Here is a 20,134-nt window from a genome sequence, read left to right as displayed (position 1 = left end):
AAAAGGGGAACTTTTAGTAAAAAGTCCTTGAAATAGTTGCTGGAAAAAGTCGTCGGAAAGTTGCCAGAAAAATCTGGTTGAGGTGGTCGAATGTGGCTAGTGTTGGCCGGAGGTTGCTAGTAGCGAGGCTGCAGGGGCGTTACGTGGGCGCTAGGCAGCAAGCATGCGTTGGGGCTGCATGCACGGGGCTACATTGGGTTGGCGTACGAGGCTGTGGGTGGGAGTTGTCGAGGCGAGGCTAGCAGCTGTCGAAACGAGGCTAATTGCTGTCGAGGTCGGGCAAGGCTAACGCGTGAGGGTGCTAGCGAGGCTAGAGTGCGCGGGGGCGCTGTTGAGGCGAGCTTGCGCTATCGAGGCGAAGCGAGGCTAACGCAAGGCCGGAAGCGTGCAGGACTGCGCGCAGTGGCGCTCGAAGGCAGGCAGGGGCTAAGTGTTGGCGTGGCTAACCCGACCGGTTCGGGTGTTTTCCGGCCGGTTCCGCTGGTTCTGCCGCCGGTTCTGGACTCCTAGGATCAAGGGCTTCAAGGTATGTGGCGGAGGTAGCTAGGTTTTGAAGGCTACGATTTTAGGATTTCAGGATTAGGGCTTCGTGCTGATAATGTGTTTTAGGAAATCAAAATTGGGAGAGAATTTGCTGTCTCTTTTATTGATAATAGGGGCCTGTTTATATAGAGGATTACAAGTATAGAATCAGAGTTGTACATGGAAACATAATCGTACAATGAATGGATATCTACGAAGATATCTCCGATAATATCTCTAAGATTAACTCTATTGCAACTTCAACAAGTAACCTAGAGTTTGGGCCAAACACTTCAGATATACTTGAACACTAATATATAATTTCTAGCAATTATAGATTTTTAATTTCTTGACTCTAACATTCCTAAATACTTTTGCCACGTTTTAGTAATATTAATTCGTTTGTATTTGATTGAACAGTTCTACAACTTTACTAAATCTCTAATTAAATTACTTATATTGAAAGTACCAAATATTATACGGGCGACAACAAATATTTAGTCTAAATTACTATAATTCACTATGAAATGAAGCTTGTTCACCATTTTTTTTTTTCCAATATAATAGATAATTGATCAAATAAATAGTTCACAAACTTTCACTTAAAATTTAAAAGATTTTATCTTAATTTCCATCATTTCTTTCAAAATTTTCTCGACATTTTCATTAAAATTTTTGCCTCTCCTTAACAAACAAATTAAATAAACAAAGTAGGACGTCAACTTTGTATACACATTATAACTATACTAAAGCGCAAACGGAGTGACGACAAACGAAATGAACAGTTCTATGACTATTCTGCCCCTGCCTCATGTCTACTATTACCGAATTGCCCCAACACCTGTACGTTTTCTATGTCACCGAGTCGCCGCCAGCTGTGTGTTTCTCCTGCCACCGATTACTGTTGCGTGGCTGTGCGTCCTTGCTCTGCAGAAATATAGAGGTAGACATTGATTGATGGTGAGATATAGGGTCTTCTTCTTTCCTCTGCACAAAGAGAGAGAGAGAGAGAGAGAGAGAGAGAGCGAAGGGACTAGAGGAAGAAGAAGTGACTCAGCAGTAAGTTCCTGCTCCCAGGCGTTGTTATTCATCAATAGGTATGGACTCTTGCCGCTGCATCTCACCGGGTATATGAATAGGTATGGATTTTCAACTGCTATTATTCCAACACTTTGTGGGTGTAGTACTTCCGATTTGTAGTTCTCTGTATTTGCAGTTGTTTCCGGTTTGATATGTGGTTTGGGTGAGTGGTTTTGTGATTGGTGTGTTGTTTTTCTATTTCTGTTATTCTTGCAACTTTGTAAGCTCTTTCTCACCATTTTTTTTTCTAGGGGTTTTGTAATTCTTTTTTGGCATCAGACGGAGCTTTGTTGCTTGCGATTTGCGAATTTGGATTTTGATCAAGGTAATCGTGGTCAGATCATCGGTGCTTTGCTTTTGTTCCTTTTCTTCAGCTGCTTTTGATTAGGGTAATTAGGTGGGCGGGTTCTGGGTTATTACTTGATGCATGTTCTTTTTTTGTGCAGAAATAGATTCAGCAAAGAAGACCTTGACCTTAGATCTATGTAAATTCAACATCTTTAATCAGGAACTGAAACTTCCGACCTGCATTGAAGAGTAACTTATGTTGATAATTATTAATAGACATTGTCTTGGTATTATTCGGTTTATAAAGCCTTAGCTACTGCAGTGAAAGAGAGAAGAGGGCAAATCAGTTTGTGTTTCCTTTGTAAAGGTACTTACCAAGATTAGATCAAGTTGAACATCTTTATTTTCACAGCATAATATGCTTTTACATACAAGTTGTATATTAATTCTTTTGTTTTGATTATGTATGTATGTCAATGAAAAGGACTGATTTACATGTTTTAGTTCGAAAACAAAAAATGCAATGACGTAGTGTATACGTTTCCCTTCATTGCTTGGTTGCTAATGACCTATACAGTTGATTTGCTGCTGTTTTTTTTTTTTTGGTTATTTATTTGTTTATTGTATTTTCTATTTGTAATGGTGTTTCAATTTTATACTAGGATATGTTTGCTGGAACAAGGGACAACGTTCAAAACCAATCTTGGTCTGAAGACCAAGATAGTGGCAGCATCCATTCATTTTATGATATTACTGCTAATCCACTTGATAAACAAGCATCCGGATCAAAATCTGATAAGAGGAGGCGATTAATGTTAGAGAGTTCCGTTGATAGCAGTATTCAAGGTTATTGCTTTATGTTTTGTGTTCTAATACTATTTTTTGAGTTTATCATTCATATGAAATTCTTATTGTCAAATGGTTTGTTGTTTGTAGTGAGAGCATCGCTACTAAAATCAGACAAGAGGAAGCAGTTAATATCACAAGGTGGAGTTAATAATGAGTGCATGAACAATTTACTTGGATGTGAGTTGCAAGCTGGGACAAGTAAAATTGGCCAAGCCTCATATCAAAAAAGTATTCAAGGTTCAAATTTATCAGATACTCATGCTTATCACAGTCTACATAGCAACTACTTTTTTATATGTTTATCAAAGTATCAATCACATGTTTATATGTTTATCATTTCTGTATCGTGTGTGTGTGTGTGTGTGTGTGTGTGTAGATATAGCATTTATTTGATGAAACTAAGCATGTATTTTTTATCGTAGGGACTGTGCATGATTACAGCGATGTTGGGGACAAGATATATTGTTGTTGTTATTGCAACGCACTGTTCTGGAGAAATGAATCAAAGAAACAGAGCAGCAACAATAAACCGCCTGTTTTTACACATTGTTGCCGAGAGGGCAAGATATGCCTGCCACCAGAGCCTGACACTCCGGAATTTCTAGATAAGTTATTGGATCCTTCAAAGAATTCATTGTTTAGAGCTAATATTCGTATTTACAATTCAATGTTCAATTTCACTTCTATGGGTGGAAAAGTTGATCATTCTGTTAATAATGGTTCCGGACCTTATGTCTTTCGAATTAGTGGTCAAGTATGCCATTTAATGGGATCTTTATTACCACCTGATGGTGAATGTCCAAAATTTGCTCAATTATACATTTATGACACTTGCAATGAAGTCCTAAATCGAATGAGAGCAGCTGATCCTGAAATGACAAATGATACACTTGACCCAAACATTGTCCGCAAACTGACCATGATGTTTAACGAAATCAATGAAGTAGCTAAGTACTTCCGAAATATTAAGAGCATGTATCAAGCTAAGGCGTTGCCGTCATTGCATATGTCTATACTTGATCAACAAATCAGTGATGGAAGACAATATGAACAACCGGCATCCGAAGAGATAAGTGGTTTAATTGTTGGCGATATTGGTTTGTTCTATTCTGAAAGAGACATCGTGTCACGACTTCATGATGGACGTTTGCAACGTATTACAAAATTGTGTCCTAAATACATGTCTTTGCAATACCCAATTTTATTTCCATACGGTCAAGATGGGTTTAGTCTAAATCTAAAATTACGACTAACTGTGACAGACAGTGACAAAAAACGTGAACGAATATCTATGAGAAGTTATTATGCATATCGAATACAAGAGAGAACTAATGAAAATGGAACTTTATTGAAAGGTGGAAGATTATTTCAGCAATTTTTGGTTGATTGCTATGCAACTGTAGAGGAAGATCGATTGGATTATGTTAGAAACAACCAAGCAAGTTTAAGAAGTGAGGTATTAAAAGGTATGTATGATGCAGTTTCTAGAGGAGAAAATGATGCGCGTAATATTGGTCAGAAAGTAATATTGCCAAGCAGTTTTACTGGAAGTCCTAGATACATGATAAATAATTATCAAGATGCAATGGCAATATGTCGTCAGTATGGAAATCCTGATTTGTTCATAACTTTTACTTGCAATGTGAAATGGCCTGAAATTATACGTGAATTTGAAAAAAAATCTGGTTATAAAGCAGACGATAGACCTGATATTATATCTAGAATTTTTAAAATTAAGCAGGATGATTTGATTGCTTTTATTAAATCTGGTGAACCATTTGGAGAAGTCGAAGCAGGTAAATTTATAAATTTCCCAACTGAGTTTTTTTTTTTTTTCCAAGTATTACTTAATTTGTAAAGACGTTTACTAATTCTCTCTTCTGTTATGTTTAACCAGATGTCTATACTATTGAATTTCAAAAAAGGGGTCTTCCTCACTCACATATGTTAATTTGGCTAAAAAAAAAATACAAATGCTATTCGTCCATTGATATAGACTCTATCATATCAGCTGAGCTTCCAAACAAGTCTCTTGATCCACAACTGTATGAAATAGTCACACAATTTATGATTCACGGTCCATGCGGAAATTTGAATGTAAGATCTCCATGCATGCAAAACGGCAAGTGTTCAAAACATTTTCCAAAAGCATATCAAACAACTACTTTGTTTGAAACGGGCACTGTTCCATTATATCGTCGCCGACCAAATGTGGATAATCTTTTTGTTAAAAATGGTGTTAATATAGACAATAGTTTTGTTGTGCCTTATAATAAAATGTTGCTACTAAAGTATAAAGCACACATCAATGTTGAATCATGTTCTCATTCAATGCTTATTAAATATCTTTTCAAGTATATAAACAAAGGACCAGATAGAGCAAGAGTTGTGTTACAAGACAATATGAATGATGAAATCAAAACGTACTTGAATTGTCGATATTTATCACCTCCTGAGGCAGTATGGCGATTATTTGAATACCCTATTCATTCAAGACATCCTGCTGTTCAACGGTTACCTGTGCATTTACCTTTTCAACAAAATGTTGTTTTTAATGAATCACAACAGCTAGAGTCAATTGTAAGATACACAATGTCAAAGGATACAATGTTAACTGCATGGTTTAAAGCAAATGTTGATTATCCAGAAGCACGCTCACTAACATACGCAGAATTTCCTTCCAAATTTGTTTGGGATAATAAAGGTTTGTTCTGGAAACCTAGGAAGCTGAAAGGTTCTCTTGGTAGAATAGCATCAATACATCCTGCATCGGGAGAGCTATATTACTTACGAATGCTATTAAATTTGCAAAAAGGTTGTATTGACTATAATTCCATCAAAACTGTTAATGGTGAAGTTAAATCTTCATATCAAGAGGCATGTCGAAGCATGGGTCTTTTAGGTGATGATAAAGAATGGATCGAAGCTTTAACAAACTCTTCACTCACAGCAACTGCTTCTGAATTACGACAACTATTTGTGACGATAGTAATGTTTTGTGACGTCTCCAATCCACAGTTACTTTTTGATACACATTGGATAAGTATGTGTGATGATATTCGTTACAACTTTATGAATGATTCTGAAAATCTTAATATAAGTTTATCTGATTCAGAAATGCAAAATTCACTTCTGTTTGAATTGGAAAAAATTTTTAACTCATCATCTAGCTCTTTAAAGAATTATCATTTACCAATGCCTGATGAAAACAAAATGATAGAATTGCATAACAAATTATTGAGAGAGGAATTAGACTATGATTTTAATACATTAAAACAAGAACATGCAATTTTGGTAACTCAATTAAACGCTGGTCAAAAGGCAGTATATGAAAGTGTTATAAAAGTAGTTGAAGAAAGCAAACCAGGTCTCTTTTTTGTTAATGGTCATGGTGGAACAGGCAAGACATTTTTATGGCATGTAATCATCAGCAAGCTCAGATCAGAAAGGAAAATTGTTTTGGCAGTTGCATCTTCAGGAATTGCATCACTTCTATTACCAAACGGTAGAACTGCTCATTCAAGATTCAAAATACCTATTGTTGTTAACGATTGTTCAGTGTGCTCAGTTAAAAAAGGAACAAATTTAGCAAAACTAATTGAAAAAGCACATCTGGTTATTTGGGATGAAGCTCCCATGAATCATAAACATTGTTTTGAATCACTAGATAAAACCTTACGTGATATATTGCCACCTTTAAATAATTCAGAGCTTACTATTCCATTTGGTGGGAAGCCTTTTCTGTTTGGTGGTGATTTTAGACAAATTTTACCTGTCGTTACTGGTGGTAAAAAGGAAGATATTATTAATGCTGCTTTGAATAGCTCATATTTATGGTCAGAGTTCAAAACATTTCCTTTAACAGAAAATATGAGACTACATAAAGAAAATCTAACTGATGAAGAAAAAATGAAAATATCTATATTTGCAAAATGGATCTTGGACATCGGTGATGGTGTGCAGCTTGGAGTGGCTGATCAAACTGACAGTGATGCATCATGGATAGAAATACCAAAAGAATTGCTTATTCACGCAAACGATGATCCAATAAGCCAAATTTTTCTTGCAACTTATCCAGCATTTAATCAAAATCATACCAATTATGACTATTTAAGAGAACGAGCGATTGTAACACCTCGGAACAAAATTGTTTATGAAATTAATGATCATATAATCAATCAATTGCCAGGAGACGAAAGAATATATTTAAGCTCAGACACCGTATGTTCAACATCTGAAAACCATGAAAAACTCGCAGAACTGTATTCTGTCGAATTTCTTAACAGCCTTGAATTAAATGGATTACCTCCACATAAATTACAATTGAAAATTGGAATGCCTATCATGTTGTTAAGAAACCTTAACCAAACAGTTGGATTATGCAATGGAACAAGATTGGTTGTCACCAATATGCTTGATCGAGTTATAGAAGCAAGAATTTTGACGGGTAATAAAATTGACCATAAAGTTTACCTCCCACGAATTGTTCTTACATCAACTGAAAACAAGTGGCCATTTATTTTGAAAAGACGACAATTTCCAGTTAGACCATGTTACGCAATGACTATTAATAAGAGTCAAGGCCAATCTCTAAAACAAGTTGGTGTGTATCTTCCTGAATCAGTATTCACACATGGGCAATTATATGTCGCATTGTCAAGAGTTACTTCAATTGATGGACTAAAAATTCTTATACAAAATAATAACAATATGCCAGATACACATACCAAAAATATAGTTTACAAAGATGTTTTAAAGAAATTATAACTTAATAACTTTTTGTTTCCCCTTGCATATATATCTTTATCGTAATACAAAATTGACATTAAAAACTTATACTATACATGATGAAGACAAATAATTGTTTTTCTATTTTATTTCTTTAGTTATACACATGAATAGAATTTCCGAATAGCCAAAAAAAAAAAATTCCACTTTAAAACAAACAAAGTTCCTTACACGTATCACCACAACCTTCACCAGTGCTTACACGTATCTGCAGCACCTTCACCAGCTCTTACACGTATAACTCAATCACCCTACACGTATGACCTTTAACAAACGCTTCCAAAGTAAACCGCTCAATTGAGCTCTCAGCCAGAAACAGAGACGCGACGGAGCTCATACCAAGAAAGGTAATCACACTTCTTCTTCCTGTACTCTTATTCTGAGCAGCTACTCGCATGCATAGAGCCATCTGGCCTGCTGTTTGATTGCCACCATTTCCACTTCTTATACAATTCATCTATATATTCGTTTCTATTTGCTTTCTATGTCAATTTGTATCCATTAATTTAAGCTAGAGGTTTAAGTTTTTTCCTGCAATTTAGCTTCAACAGAATCTTTCAATGATTTATCACAGGTATATGCAAATTCAATCACTTGGACAATGACTTTCACTTCAACTCTATTACTTCTTCAGTTAAGTCTTTGATAACTCATTGTTCAAGTGGTTGAATTTCCATATAGTTGTCTCGACGACACTCAATATATAAACCCATAATATGCAACGATTTAGGACAGATATATGCAAATTCAACCACCTTAAAAATGAGATTTGGTTGTCTTGAGTAAAACCTTTCAAAACTCATTGTTAAGGTGGTTGAATTTCCATAGAACTGTCTCTACAGCATTCAATATGTACAGCCTAATATTATTTTCGTTTGGTGCAGTGTGTCTTCAATCTTGCTTTTAGGCCTAAAGCCAATTCAATTCAATTAAAGTAATATCTTCTTATGTTTTAAAATCTCTCATAGTAATTACTTCGATCTGTATTCTGTCTAGAATCTCTTCTTTCTTGCTTCTGGAGCCTTCTAATTGGAGAAGAGAAAGAGAGAAAATCATCAAGCCCAATAAAGGTATTGCTTCTTCTTGCACTGTGTCTTTTGAAAGCTGAGTATTGCTTGCTTTTCTAAGTTCATGGCTATTTATGTGCATGTCAATAGAGAAGTTAATTGCGTGTGAGTTCAGTTTTTGTTGCTAGAATGACGCAGCATTGATTAGACTATAAGAACACCTAACAATTAAATGAGTTCAGCAATTACATGTGTACATAGACCAAAGATCTGCAATAATGTCATTATTGTTGTAAAACTAACATAGAAAGTGTTTCAGAAAATGGAGAGAGCTTTGCTTCTAAGAACTTGAGAGAGAGAGAGAGTTTAGATGCAGATAATAAGTGTAGTATTTTCTGTTTTTCTCCTCATAACATGGATGAGAAATGGACTACATATAGTGGAAGATAGGGAACATGTAGCCTAAAGTCCTCCATAAAACAAGGACCCCTAAAGTCCTCCATAAAACAAGGATTCCTAAAGTCATCCATAAAACATGGAAAGGGTAAGCCTATAACAACATAATGATTTACCCTATATCTATTTACATGATATAGCCATAATGATTTACAACACTCCCCCTTGGATATTTCATGTCAATAGTGTTGCATGGGTTGTGCGCTTCTAAGTTGTCTCATCAAAAACCTTGCCAAGTAATAAAAACCCTGTGGGAAAAAAACAACCTTGGTCGAAGGAGAAAAAGAGCACAACGCGTATGAGTGTGGAGTAGTAATATCACAGCTTCGGAGATAAGTGGAGTCTTCTTATTAGCATCATAAGTAGGTAGTATGTCTACGAGAGGGATGCATTTAGATTTGCTACACCAAAACCTTGCCCGGTAAACCCAGTGGGAAAAACCCGTGGTCGAAGGGAAAAGATGAGCAAATGCATATATATTGAATCAAAACATCTTCAGGATGTAGTATAAGTGGGGCGACCATGCTAAAGATATGCCTCGTTAAAACCTTGCCAGGTAATAAAAACCCAGTGGGACAAAATAACCCTGGACGAAGGACAAAAGAGTACACGATGGTCAAGTGGGTATGCTTCTAGATACTCCCCCTGATTCAACTCCCCCTGAAAATTACATGTTAGGTAATTCAGATAATTTACGTAGACCAATACCTTGTACATGCTTCTAGAATGTAGACTTTGGTAGTGACTTAGTGAAGAGGTCTGCACGATTGTCTTCAGATCGAATCTGCTTGACTTTAATTTTCTGATGCTCCTATTGTTGCTGATTGAAGAAGAACTTTGGTGCAATATGTTTGGTGTTGTCTCCTTTGATGAAACCCGTCTTCATTTGCTTGATGCAAGCAGCATTATCCTCGTGGATAGTGGTTGGTTCATCAATGGTGGAATGCAGCCCACATGTGCTTTGTGATGGCTCTCAACCATATACATTCACATACTGCTTCGTGAAAAGCTAGAATCTCAACATGATTCAAAGAGATAGCAACAAGGGTCTGTTTTGTAGACCTCCAAGAAATTGCAGTATTCCCAATGGCAAAGACATAACCAGTTTGGGAACGCGCCTTGTGTGGGTCTGATAGATAGCCTGCATCAGCATATCCAACAAGGCGAGCATCATTCTGAGGATCAAGGGGGTTTGATCCATTTCTTGATGCATAGGGATAAAATAAGCCCATATCAATCGTACCTCTAAGATAACGAAAAATATCTTTTATACCATTCCAGTGGCGGCGTGTTGGTGCAGAGCTATATCTAGCTAACAAGTTCACATCGAATGGGATGTCCTGTCTAGGGCATTGAGCCAAGTACAATAATGCACCTATTGCACTTAGATATGGGACTTCTGGCACCAATATCTCTTCGTTATCACCAGTAGAACAATACGGTTCTCTCTAGACTTCGGACGACCATGAGTGTGCTTGCTTTTATCCTGATTAAAGCATATTAACATCTTCTGGATGTAATTTGGTTGATGGACCAAAATTTCATCTGCACTTTGCTCGGGCTCCAGGTCGAGACAATAATTTGTTCTCCCAAGGGCTTTCATCTCAAATTCCGACTTCAGGTGCTTTGCAGTTTCCTTGATCTCTTCAGGAATATCAATCAAATTCATGTCTTTGACATAGACCGCCATAATTGCAAACCCGGAATTTGTTTCCTTAATAAACACGCATAGGCGTAGTTTATTATTCACATATCCCATCCCGATCAAATATTCACTTAGATGGTTATACCACTTCCGTCTAGATTGTTTTAATTCATAAAGTGAACACCTCAAAACTAATGGAGAACACGTTCCGTGGTCTAGAACTATTTGCATTGGGTACCTTAAGTCCTTCAGGAACTTTCAGGTATATCTCTGTATTATGATCCCCCTAGAGATAAGTTATGACCACATTCATAAGCTGCATATTCAGTTTTTCGGAAACTACCAAATTGATAAGGTAGTGGAACGTTATGACGTTCATTACGGGAGAATACGCCTCCTCGTAATCAATCACAGGGCGTTGAGAAAATTCTTGCGCCACTAGACGAGCTTTGTGTATCACAATCTCATTTTTCTCATTACGCTTCCTTATAAATACCCATTTAAATTCTACAGGTTTAACATGGGGAGGTGTAGGAACAACAGGTCCAAAACACCTTTCTCTTTGTCAAGGAATCTAATTTGACCTAGATTGCTTATTTCCTTTTTGGCCAGTCATTTCTTCGTTAACATTCATCAACGGAGCAAGGTTCGATTTCATCTCTTGTTTTAGTTTCGGTGGCCACCGCAAATACAAACACATCATCGATGATAATCTCATTCCAATTCCAAATCTCACAAAGTTTACCGAGATTTCTCTATTCTCGGGAGTGGGTTCAAATGTTGGAGCGTCCCCCAACGTCGTCTCTTCTAGGACGGACCCATAATCCGGATTTATCTCGTGAGATGAATCAGTTTGAGATTGCGATGTCAAGAAGATTCATTTGTGCCGAGTTTACCCTCTTCTGGGGATAAGAATCTTTCGAACCTAATGGTCTACCTCACTTCTGGGCAGGGACATATGACTGGTTAGCCGCTATGGTCGTACCTCGTCCATCTGGGATGACATGTCATACGGGGACGTCTATCCTTACAGGCATATTTGCAGCAGGTATATGTGATCTGGTCACTTTAGCTAGATCAGAGAAAGCGTCTGGCATATTTTGGGCTATACTTTGTAGATCTAGAATTCTCCGCACTTCACTATCGCATTGTGCGGTTCGGGGATCGAGATGAGACATAGTGGGGACATTCCACGTCAATTCACGTCGTTCATCAGGAACGGTAACGTTCTTATCTCCCCCTAACGGCGGGAAGATTGTCTCATCAAAGTGACAATCTGTAAACTCTCCGGCATTATCAAGTCTTATGGACTTTATGGGATAATCCGAGTGGTGAGCCACAATTTCATGATCTGGGCGAGAGTTTAGCAAAAGCAGCATTTTCTTGTGGACAATAGTGTAACATGTGATCACTTTGTCGATACATCAACCACAACCATGAAATATTTAAATTGTCCGCATGGTGGTTGGAAAGGTCCACAAATTTTCCTTGCATTCTGTGCAGAAAAATGGTGTGTGTATATACTAGTCTTTGCACATGACGGTCTAGAGTTTAACATTCCTAACGAGCAAGTTTGGCGTAATGTGTTACTAAACACAGGACCCTTATTCAGAAGGGGATGCCCGTGTGATAAGTTGAGGATACGGTGCATCATACTTTGACCTGGGTGTCCCAAATGGTCATGCCATAGCAAGTAGTTGCTCGAATTGGTTAGCTTCTGGCTAACAAATTTCAATTTCTCCAATATACGCTTCTGGCCGCACATTCAGAGGTTATGCAAAGATATTACACTCATTTTTCTTAGGGGTTTCAACGTGATAAATGTTGGTTCGAATATATATCCTTAATACTCAATAACGTTCTTCTGGAACGTGGAGATTATAAGGCTTCATTAATGGTAGGTTCAGTACCATTGGACAACATATAGTGGGTTTTGCCATAACCCTCTATCAGGTTGGATTGGCCTGATACGGTTGTCACAGAGGTATGAATAGACAATAAGTTTGAAAAATATCTCCGATCTGGGAGTATGGTGTGCGTAATAGCACTTTTAACCAGACAACAAACTTCCCCACAGAATATGCCTATTCATTTATTTAATTCAATGGATCACATGTATGAATAAGTTTATTGAATTAAATATATTCGAACATAACCACATTTCTATAATCCAAAATAATTGAAAACATAAATCACCAAAATCCGAAGATGTTTCATTCATTAAGATGAAATAGATATGGCACAAGGGGCCAATTATACCCATGTCTTCGAGTTCTAATCCTCGGTATGTTCAGTAACTGCCTGAAAATCCATGATCTCTAGTGTGGAATCGATAGAAAATGACCCTTTAATAAAGTTGGTATTTCGAGTTCTGCGACTGGCGTAATACTCATCTACTGCTTAGGCTATCGCACAACAGGTGCGGGACCAGCAGTCAATTCCTCCACATTGATAACAAAGATCATGCTGGTCGATTCTGGTGGCAGCGGGCCGGACCAGTGTTCCTTTCAACTCGGGCTTGCTGAGTTATGGCATCATGGTTCCTACCACGTGGGCCTTGGCCACGTGGAGCCTGATTACATGGCCTCTTGGGCTTTGGCCAAGTGGCAGACGGTCATATGGGCTAATTTCGTTCTGCCAATCATGTCTTGCTTCAAGCAAGAAAATGGTCATTTGATGGTGAAAGTGCTCTTCTAGAGCGACCCAAAGAATCTGTGTATCCTCTTCATCGGATACTCAACTTGGAGTGTTTTCTCCATATGTTTCCTTTGAAAATTATGACACTCATATTAAAAACCTCAATGACGACATTGTTAGCATTGATTGTTGATCTCATCTTCTTTGCAGTTAGATGAATTATCACATCTTGAGTCCACTTTAGATAGTTTCTTCTGGAAACCTCCAAAGCAACAAAGTCAAGTTTGTTGAGATTTGGCATTTCTTACAGGAAAGGAACAAATAATCTTAGTGCTTTGGGTAGTATCGTCCATAAGCAACTAATAGGAACTTCAGGTTCTATAACATGGTATGAAAAATCGGATTAAACATGTAAAATCTACTGGTTTTATCATGTGTGGTGAATTTATGAAGGAAACTTCAAGTTTCTTAAATGGCATTATCGAAACTACAAGTTCGATATGTGTATGAACTACTGGTTCATTTAGAACTTCTAGTTCATTAGGTACCTGCATTTTCTACACATATATTCTAGTGCGAAAATTTAGACAAGTAACACAATAATATTGAATAGAGCAAATTGAAATAATATCTCACAAATTGAATAAATGGAAATCACAAATCAATTGAGATATTAATTGCATGCTAGTAATATAACATATTAATTGTCACACAATTATGTGAATAAATGCTTCTGGCAATTAATTACACATATGAAATATGGTGAATTTATTTACAATAGCCATAATGACATGCACATTGTCTGGGTTCAAATCTCAGTAGAATCAAATCATTTTTTCTTTTATTTGGTTCTGCTGGACCAAAGAAAGAGTGGGCTTGATAGTGAAGCCTATCGGGCTTAGTCTGCGGGCTTGTGACCCGGCCTTTCATGCGTAATTTAAATGGTGTGTGAGGCCTGCTGGGCTGCTAGGTCCCGCAGAGGGAGAGTGGGCCTGCTGGGCTCAAGCTGGTCTGCCAAGGAATGAAAAGTTATTACTCAACCCTTTTGGTAACTCCAATTAAATACGACCAGGTAAGAGTATGAGGTTTGGGTGGAGCGAGGCTCTCTTAAGTACACAGCCTCATTGTATCTTGCCTAGACATCACATCGAATTGGGTGAGCCTACTTGGAAAGATTCATAATATTTCAGTGTTGTCAAAACTACAGGTTCGATACTATATGTGAACTTCTGGTTCAATATTTATGTATGAAATTTTGGTTCAATGTTTATGTGTGTGAACTTCCGGTTCGTTAAGTACCTGCATTCCGCACATATATATTCTAATGCAAAGAATTTAAGCGGGTAAAATATTTAAATTTAATATGAGCAGGTAACACCACAAAACATTATCATAATAAATAATGAAGGAAAGATGTATCATTATCACAAAGTCCAAACAAGTATATATAGATATTCGTCACAATATACATGAATTGATAGCTAAATTAAAAGCTATTGATTTTCCTCTTTCTTTCCCTTTTTTTTCAATCATGCCAATTATAATGCAAGAGAAATAAGTGTCTCTCATAGAGGATTAAGTTAAACTAGATGCTTCAACAAAAGTCATAAACTGTGACTGCAGTTCCTACTGAACAACAGTCAAAAAACGAACTGAAACACTAAGCAAAACTACCCAGAAAAATATGAAAATTTACAGAGATGTACTAAACATATAAGGACTCCAGCATACAAAATTTGGTGAATTTTGGAGTTGAATTACTATTTTAAATAAATACTGGAACACAGACATCAGAAGGTAAAATGAAACAGCGAAATTGGTTTTTGTTTGGAAAAACCTACTTGGTTGTAGAGCTTGTAGACTGATGTTGATTGAATGATGAACTACCTCTTCTCTGCAACCCAAGAGTTATTCACCTCTTCTCTTGTCAATCTGCAATCCGAATCCTAGAGCTATTCGTGCTGATAACGTGTTGTAAAACTAACATAGAAAGTGTTTCAGAAAATGGAGAGAGCTTTGCTTCTAAGAACTTGAGAGAGAGAGAGAGTTTAGATGCAGATAATAAGTGTAGTATTTTCTGTTTTTCTCCTCATAACATGGATGAGAAATGGACTACATATAGTGGAAGATAGGGAACATGTAGCCTAAAGTCCTCCATAAAACAAGGACCCCTAAAGTCCTCCATAAAACAAGGATTCCTAAAGTCATCCATAAAACATGGAAAGGGTAAGCCTATAACAACATAATGATTTACCCTATATCTATTTACATGATATAGCCATAATGATTTACAACAATTATATAAATTTCATTCTATAGAGTATTGTTTTTGACCATTTAGCTTTCTTTCTTATTTTCAATTTTCTGATTTTCTGAACAGAAAATTAATAAGGCTCACTCTTGCTGAGTTCAATAAGGCTCACTAAGGTTCCATATCAATAACGCTCACTCATTACACTGATATAATCATCTTGCTGAGTTCGTTAGGCAACCACAAAGTAGATATCTATTTACTTCCTGTAAAGTAAAGTAACATTGAAGCAATCATAGCGCTCTGCGTTTTTTATAATAATATATACTGGGACTTCATATATTTCATTTAATGAGTTTGCCCAATGTCATTTCCTTTTGCATATTCAGCAACATACTTATATTTTTGTATCTATTATGAGCATCAAAAGCAATCTGTATTGTCATTAAATTTTCCATGAAGCTAACAAGATTCATATAAACATGGATACCAAATACTGACATTTAAACCAACTGAGTGCAGGAACTCATGGCAATACGCACTGTTCGAATTCGTGACATCGAGCCCTGCCAAAATAACATCCAGATCAAAGTCCGTGTATGCAGGCGTTGGGAATCAAAAAAATACAAACCTGTGGAAAAAAATGAAGGCCTCCAATTTATATTGGTGGATGAAATGGTCAGATACTTAATACCCTACTTCATTTCTGATTACTAAATTAAGCAACAAGAACATTAAATTTTGATATTTTACAATTAGAATGATGCAATCCACGGATTCATAAGACAAGGGAACTGCGAACTACTCGCATCCAACATTGTCCAAGGAAATATATATGAAATCAGCCGCTTCTTTACAAGCCACAGTCAGCCAAGCTACAAAATAGTACCACACCCTGCACAAATCCATTTCACTGGCAAGACCATTATTAAGCACATTCCAGAATTACCAGCCTCTATTCCACTACATCGCTTCTACTTGATCGACTACAGTCTTCTTGCCAGCCGTTCAAAGAACGAAATCCTCTCAGGTAACTACTGACTATTAAACTTTTCGAGTATTAGAATACTTCTGAAACAGCTACATTAAGCATGCTAACTAAGTGAATTCATTTACAAAAAAAAAAAACAGACATTTTCGGCAGAATCAAAATGATTCAACCTCCTGAAGAGAGGCTGACATCTGACAACCGAATCACATTGCGATGTGACATCTACATGCAGAATATACGGTAACACAGCAACTTCCAACCAAAAAAATACATGCATATTTTCTCACGCCATTTCATATCCATAACATCTAATTAAATTATATTAAACTTATCTAATTGAAATTACAATTACAGAAAAGAAGATGTGCAAGTCACTTTGTGGGGAGACGTTGCACGCACAGTTGATGTTGATGCTATTAGGACAACACCTCCACCTGCACTTGCGGTTTTTACAAGCCTTAAAGTTACCAAGTATCCAAGTATGTAATCCTAACTTCAAACATGCAATAAGAATATAATTTGAAAACAAACAGCATCCTCACTTCAACTACTTTCATATTGCAGACAAAATTGCACTATCAAACACAGGGAACACTTTCTTTTTCCTGAATCCGGATATCAAAGAGGCTGAAGACTACAAACATTAGTAAGCATACAATTTCTCATCTGTGCACAAAATTTATTATCTTCGCAAGTTTGAAACCTATTCTATTTCATTTTGTATTTCATCTGTATTCTATCACTTGAAATGAAATTTCTTTCCCTGAGATCTCTAGAAAATTAATTAGTTTCGTATGTAAACACAGCTTTGGCGAACCTCATCACGCTGCACGCATTTTATCAAGCCAACCCAAACAACCAAGAACTCCGGCAGAATTACAGGCTCTCAAACAGATGTCTGTCTCAGATTTAAACATCTGTGATCCAAACAACTATAAGGTAAACAATTTACACTCCTAATTACTGAACAATAAAATAATTATTCTCACTTCACCTATATACAAATACGATGTCATTCTAATGTTTTCTTTCTACTGTACATTACAGAATAAACCAGTATATTGCACAGCGAAAATAACCAAATTTGTACCAGAAGAAAGGTGGTTCTATTTGGCTTGCCCAAAATGCTTCAAGGAAATGAGGAAAAAGCCACAAAGCCAATTACTAATCTGTACAGAACATGATATGCAGCAACCTCTTTACAGGTAACGTACTAACTTTCATGCTGCTTGACTATCAACATAACTAATTCATTGCTCAACTAAACTTTCAGAATAAAAATTCCAAGTTAATAAGGGTGCAGATTTCATCTTTCATGGAATACTTATCACTGGTAGCCACAAATAAACCATAAGAGATGAAAACAAAGTTTATACCCTAAAGAAGAAGATGTACAAACGAAAAAGTTCAACAACAATTGAGCCAATTCGTGCGTTTACTAAAATTGAAACTTTCCGTCATATCTGAAGCTCCCTTCTATATTTTATTTTGGTTTCCAATTGTCTAGCTTGAGTTACTGACCCTAATGCAAATTTTGTTTTCTTTTTTCTCTTTCTCCAGATTCATAGTAACTGCATTGATAAATGATGAGACTGATGAGGCATCAGCCATCATAAAGGGGAAACAGGCGGAGGAACTATTTGGTACGACATGTGAGGACCTCATCCTCAACAAAAATCTTGACAATCCAAATATACTACCACCAGAAATTCTCCGAATAGAGGGCCAAATCAAACTGCTGGAACTTGAAATAGGCGATGCACAAAACGTTATTGTCAAGAGAATCCATGAAGATATTCGTGGACTGAATCCAACACAGAGAATTCAGCCCTCGAGCTCAACACCCGACAACATCCAGCCCTCAAGCTCAACACCCGACAAAGTTGCAACAACAAAAAAAAGGAACATTCAATCGTCTGAGTCTGACAAACAACTTCCCAAAACATATCCAACCAAAAATCTCAAAATGTGAGCACAGTTACTTTCACCTGTAATGTTTACACTAATCACAAAATTTAACATATACAACAATAATGTTACTTTCATCTACTGCAGGAGTGACACCCTCACAGATTCACCTGAAGACTCATTTCGAGACTCATCTGAAGACCTGATGTAAATAACTACCCGTCTTCACATGTTTTGGCCAAGCCTAACCATTTTTGGCACAATGTACATAAACAACTACTTGGTTAGCATGCGTATTTTTGGAAATCTGGCTAAATACCAGATTTAAAATCTGGAAAAGGCACCAGATTTTTGGTTAGCATCTGTAGCCTTTAACATCTCCCTGTAATATAGTTTCAATGTAATATATCTATAACGTAGAACAATGTGTTTCAATGTAATATATCTATATATCTGCAACGTAGTTTTGATGTAAAATTCAACCATATCAATAGTATACCCGCAGCACCGCGCGGGCCTTCTGCCTAGTATCAAATAATACCAAAAGATATCAATAACGATCTGCCGAACCTAATATACTTGTAAGTATAAACTTAACGATTAGATTGCAACAAGGGTTTGAGGAGAGAAGAGTACCAATAATTTGGTGCAAAAAATTATTAGTTTTATATTTGAGGTGCTAGGCAGAGTGACACAATAGCTGTGTTAATGTTGTGAGTTGTGACCCAAATGTTAAAATATAATAATATATTATTCAAAGAAAAAAGTGAAAATGGTTGTATATTATTTGGGAGCTTAATAATTGTTATTATTAAGCAATTGGTGCCATATTAATTCTGGTCCCTAAGAGATGATAGTAGAGGTACAACAACGACACTATACATATATATAGGCATCTTAATGATCGACGACTTACGTTGTCCTCTACATTGCAATGGCATGTGGATCTAATTAACCACACTAAACATATATATAGGCATCTTAATGATCGACGACTTACGTTGTCCTCTACATTGCAATGGCATGTGGATCTAATTAACCACACTAAACATATATATAGGCATCTTCATGATCGACGACGACTTACATTGTAATGGAATGTGGATCTAGCTAATTAACTAGGTGTTGACAATTTGTTAAGGGGTGGCCGGGGGGTATGTGCAAATCGACTTTTGCCTACCTACACTACTATATCGTTAACTCAAGAACCTTTCTCGTCCGATAATGTGAATGATTTAGACAATTATGAGACATGTAAAAGGACAATCAATTGGGAGAGTATCCCATCATTTAGTTTCCTCTTCCATTGTTGCACCCAATTAATTGTTTCTTCTCACCTGCTAGCTAACTGTTAAGTTTACTATTTTACTACAATTCTTCTTATCAATTGTACGTGTATCAGTAAGACCCCACACCTACCGAAGATGATTATTAAAGTTTCTTTAAGAGCCTAAAAATTAACTAGTCGGCTTTTTTCTCTTTACTAGGGTTTTCCTCTAGCGTAAGAGACTTATCGAGATCTGTTTAGCGATGGCGGCGGGTGCGGTGGTGTCTACACTTGTACTATCGGGGAGGCTGTGGTGAGCCTAACCGGGGCCAGAGATGTAATCCATGACCCCTTCTTCTATCTATGTGGTCGGCTTCTGGCTCTGAGGAGAGCTGTGGTGATCCTGTCATTCTCGACAGCGATCTCAGGGGTGTGGAAGTTGAAG

The 20,134-nt window shown here is 36.9% G+C and overlaps 2 protein-coding genes across 2 annotated transcripts; both read left to right on the top strand.

Annotated features, from left to right (window-relative positions):
- Positions 1-1,262: 1,262 nt before the first annotated feature.
- LOC133711477 (uncharacterized) lies at positions 1,263-7,506 on the top strand. The gene is made up of 7 exons (XM_062137594.1): positions 1,263-1,661; positions 1,854-1,927; positions 2,049-2,257; positions 2,553-2,736; positions 2,827-2,976; positions 3,162-4,535; positions 4,751-7,506. Exons 4-7 carry the CDS (start codon positions 2,556-2,558, stop codon positions 7,504-7,506), a joined length of 4,461 nt encoding a protein of 1,486 aa, XP_061993578.1. The 5' UTR covers positions 1,263-1,661; positions 1,854-1,927; positions 2,049-2,257; positions 2,553-2,555.
- Positions 7,507-16,856: 9,350 nt separating this feature from the next.
- Positions 16,857-18,926, top strand: LOC133712376 (uncharacterized). Its single transcript, XM_062138487.1, has 6 exons — positions 16,857-16,993; positions 17,079-17,160; positions 17,321-17,453; positions 17,562-17,719; positions 18,075-18,482; positions 18,570-18,926. Exons 3-6 carry the CDS (start codon positions 17,409-17,411, stop codon positions 18,631-18,633), a joined length of 675 nt encoding a protein of 224 aa, XP_061994471.1. The 5' UTR covers positions 16,857-16,993; positions 17,079-17,160; positions 17,321-17,408; the 3' UTR covers positions 18,634-18,926.
- The last annotated feature ends 1,208 nt before the right edge of the window (positions 18,927-20,134 follow it).

This window comes from Rosa rugosa, chromosome 5, assembly GCF_958449725.1.
Source record: "Rosa rugosa chromosome 5, drRosRugo1.1, whole genome shotgun sequence".
NCBI classification, from domain to species: Eukaryota; Viridiplantae; Streptophyta; class Magnoliopsida; order Rosales; family Rosaceae; genus Rosa; species Rosa rugosa.
Note: the sequence above shows the minus strand (reverse complement) of the source record. Positions and strands in the feature narration are given on the sequence as shown.

Coding starts and splice junctions, on each gene's coding strand:
- LOC133711477 (XM_062137594.1), top strand. CDS start 2,556: ATGTTTGCTGGAACAAGGGACAACGTTCAAAACCAATCTTGGTCTGAA. Junction 2,977..3,161: donor ATATCAAAAAAGTATTCAAG/GTTCAAATTTAT, acceptor TTTTTATCGTAG/GGACTGTGCATGATTACAGC. Junction 4,536..4,750: donor ATTTGGAGAAGTCGAAGCAG/GTAAATTTATAA, acceptor CTATCATATCAG/CTGAGCTTCCAAACAAGTCT.
- LOC133712376 (XM_062138487.1), top strand. CDS start 17,409: ATGTCTGTCTCAGATTTAAACATCTGTGATCCAAACAACTATAAG. Junction 17,454..17,561: donor GTGATCCAAACAACTATAAG/GTAAACAATTTA, acceptor TGTACATTACAG/AATAAACCAGTATATTGCAC. Junction 17,720..18,074: donor ATGCAGCAACCTCTTTACAG/GTAACGTACTAA, acceptor CTCTTTCTCCAG/ATTCATAGTAACTGCATTGA.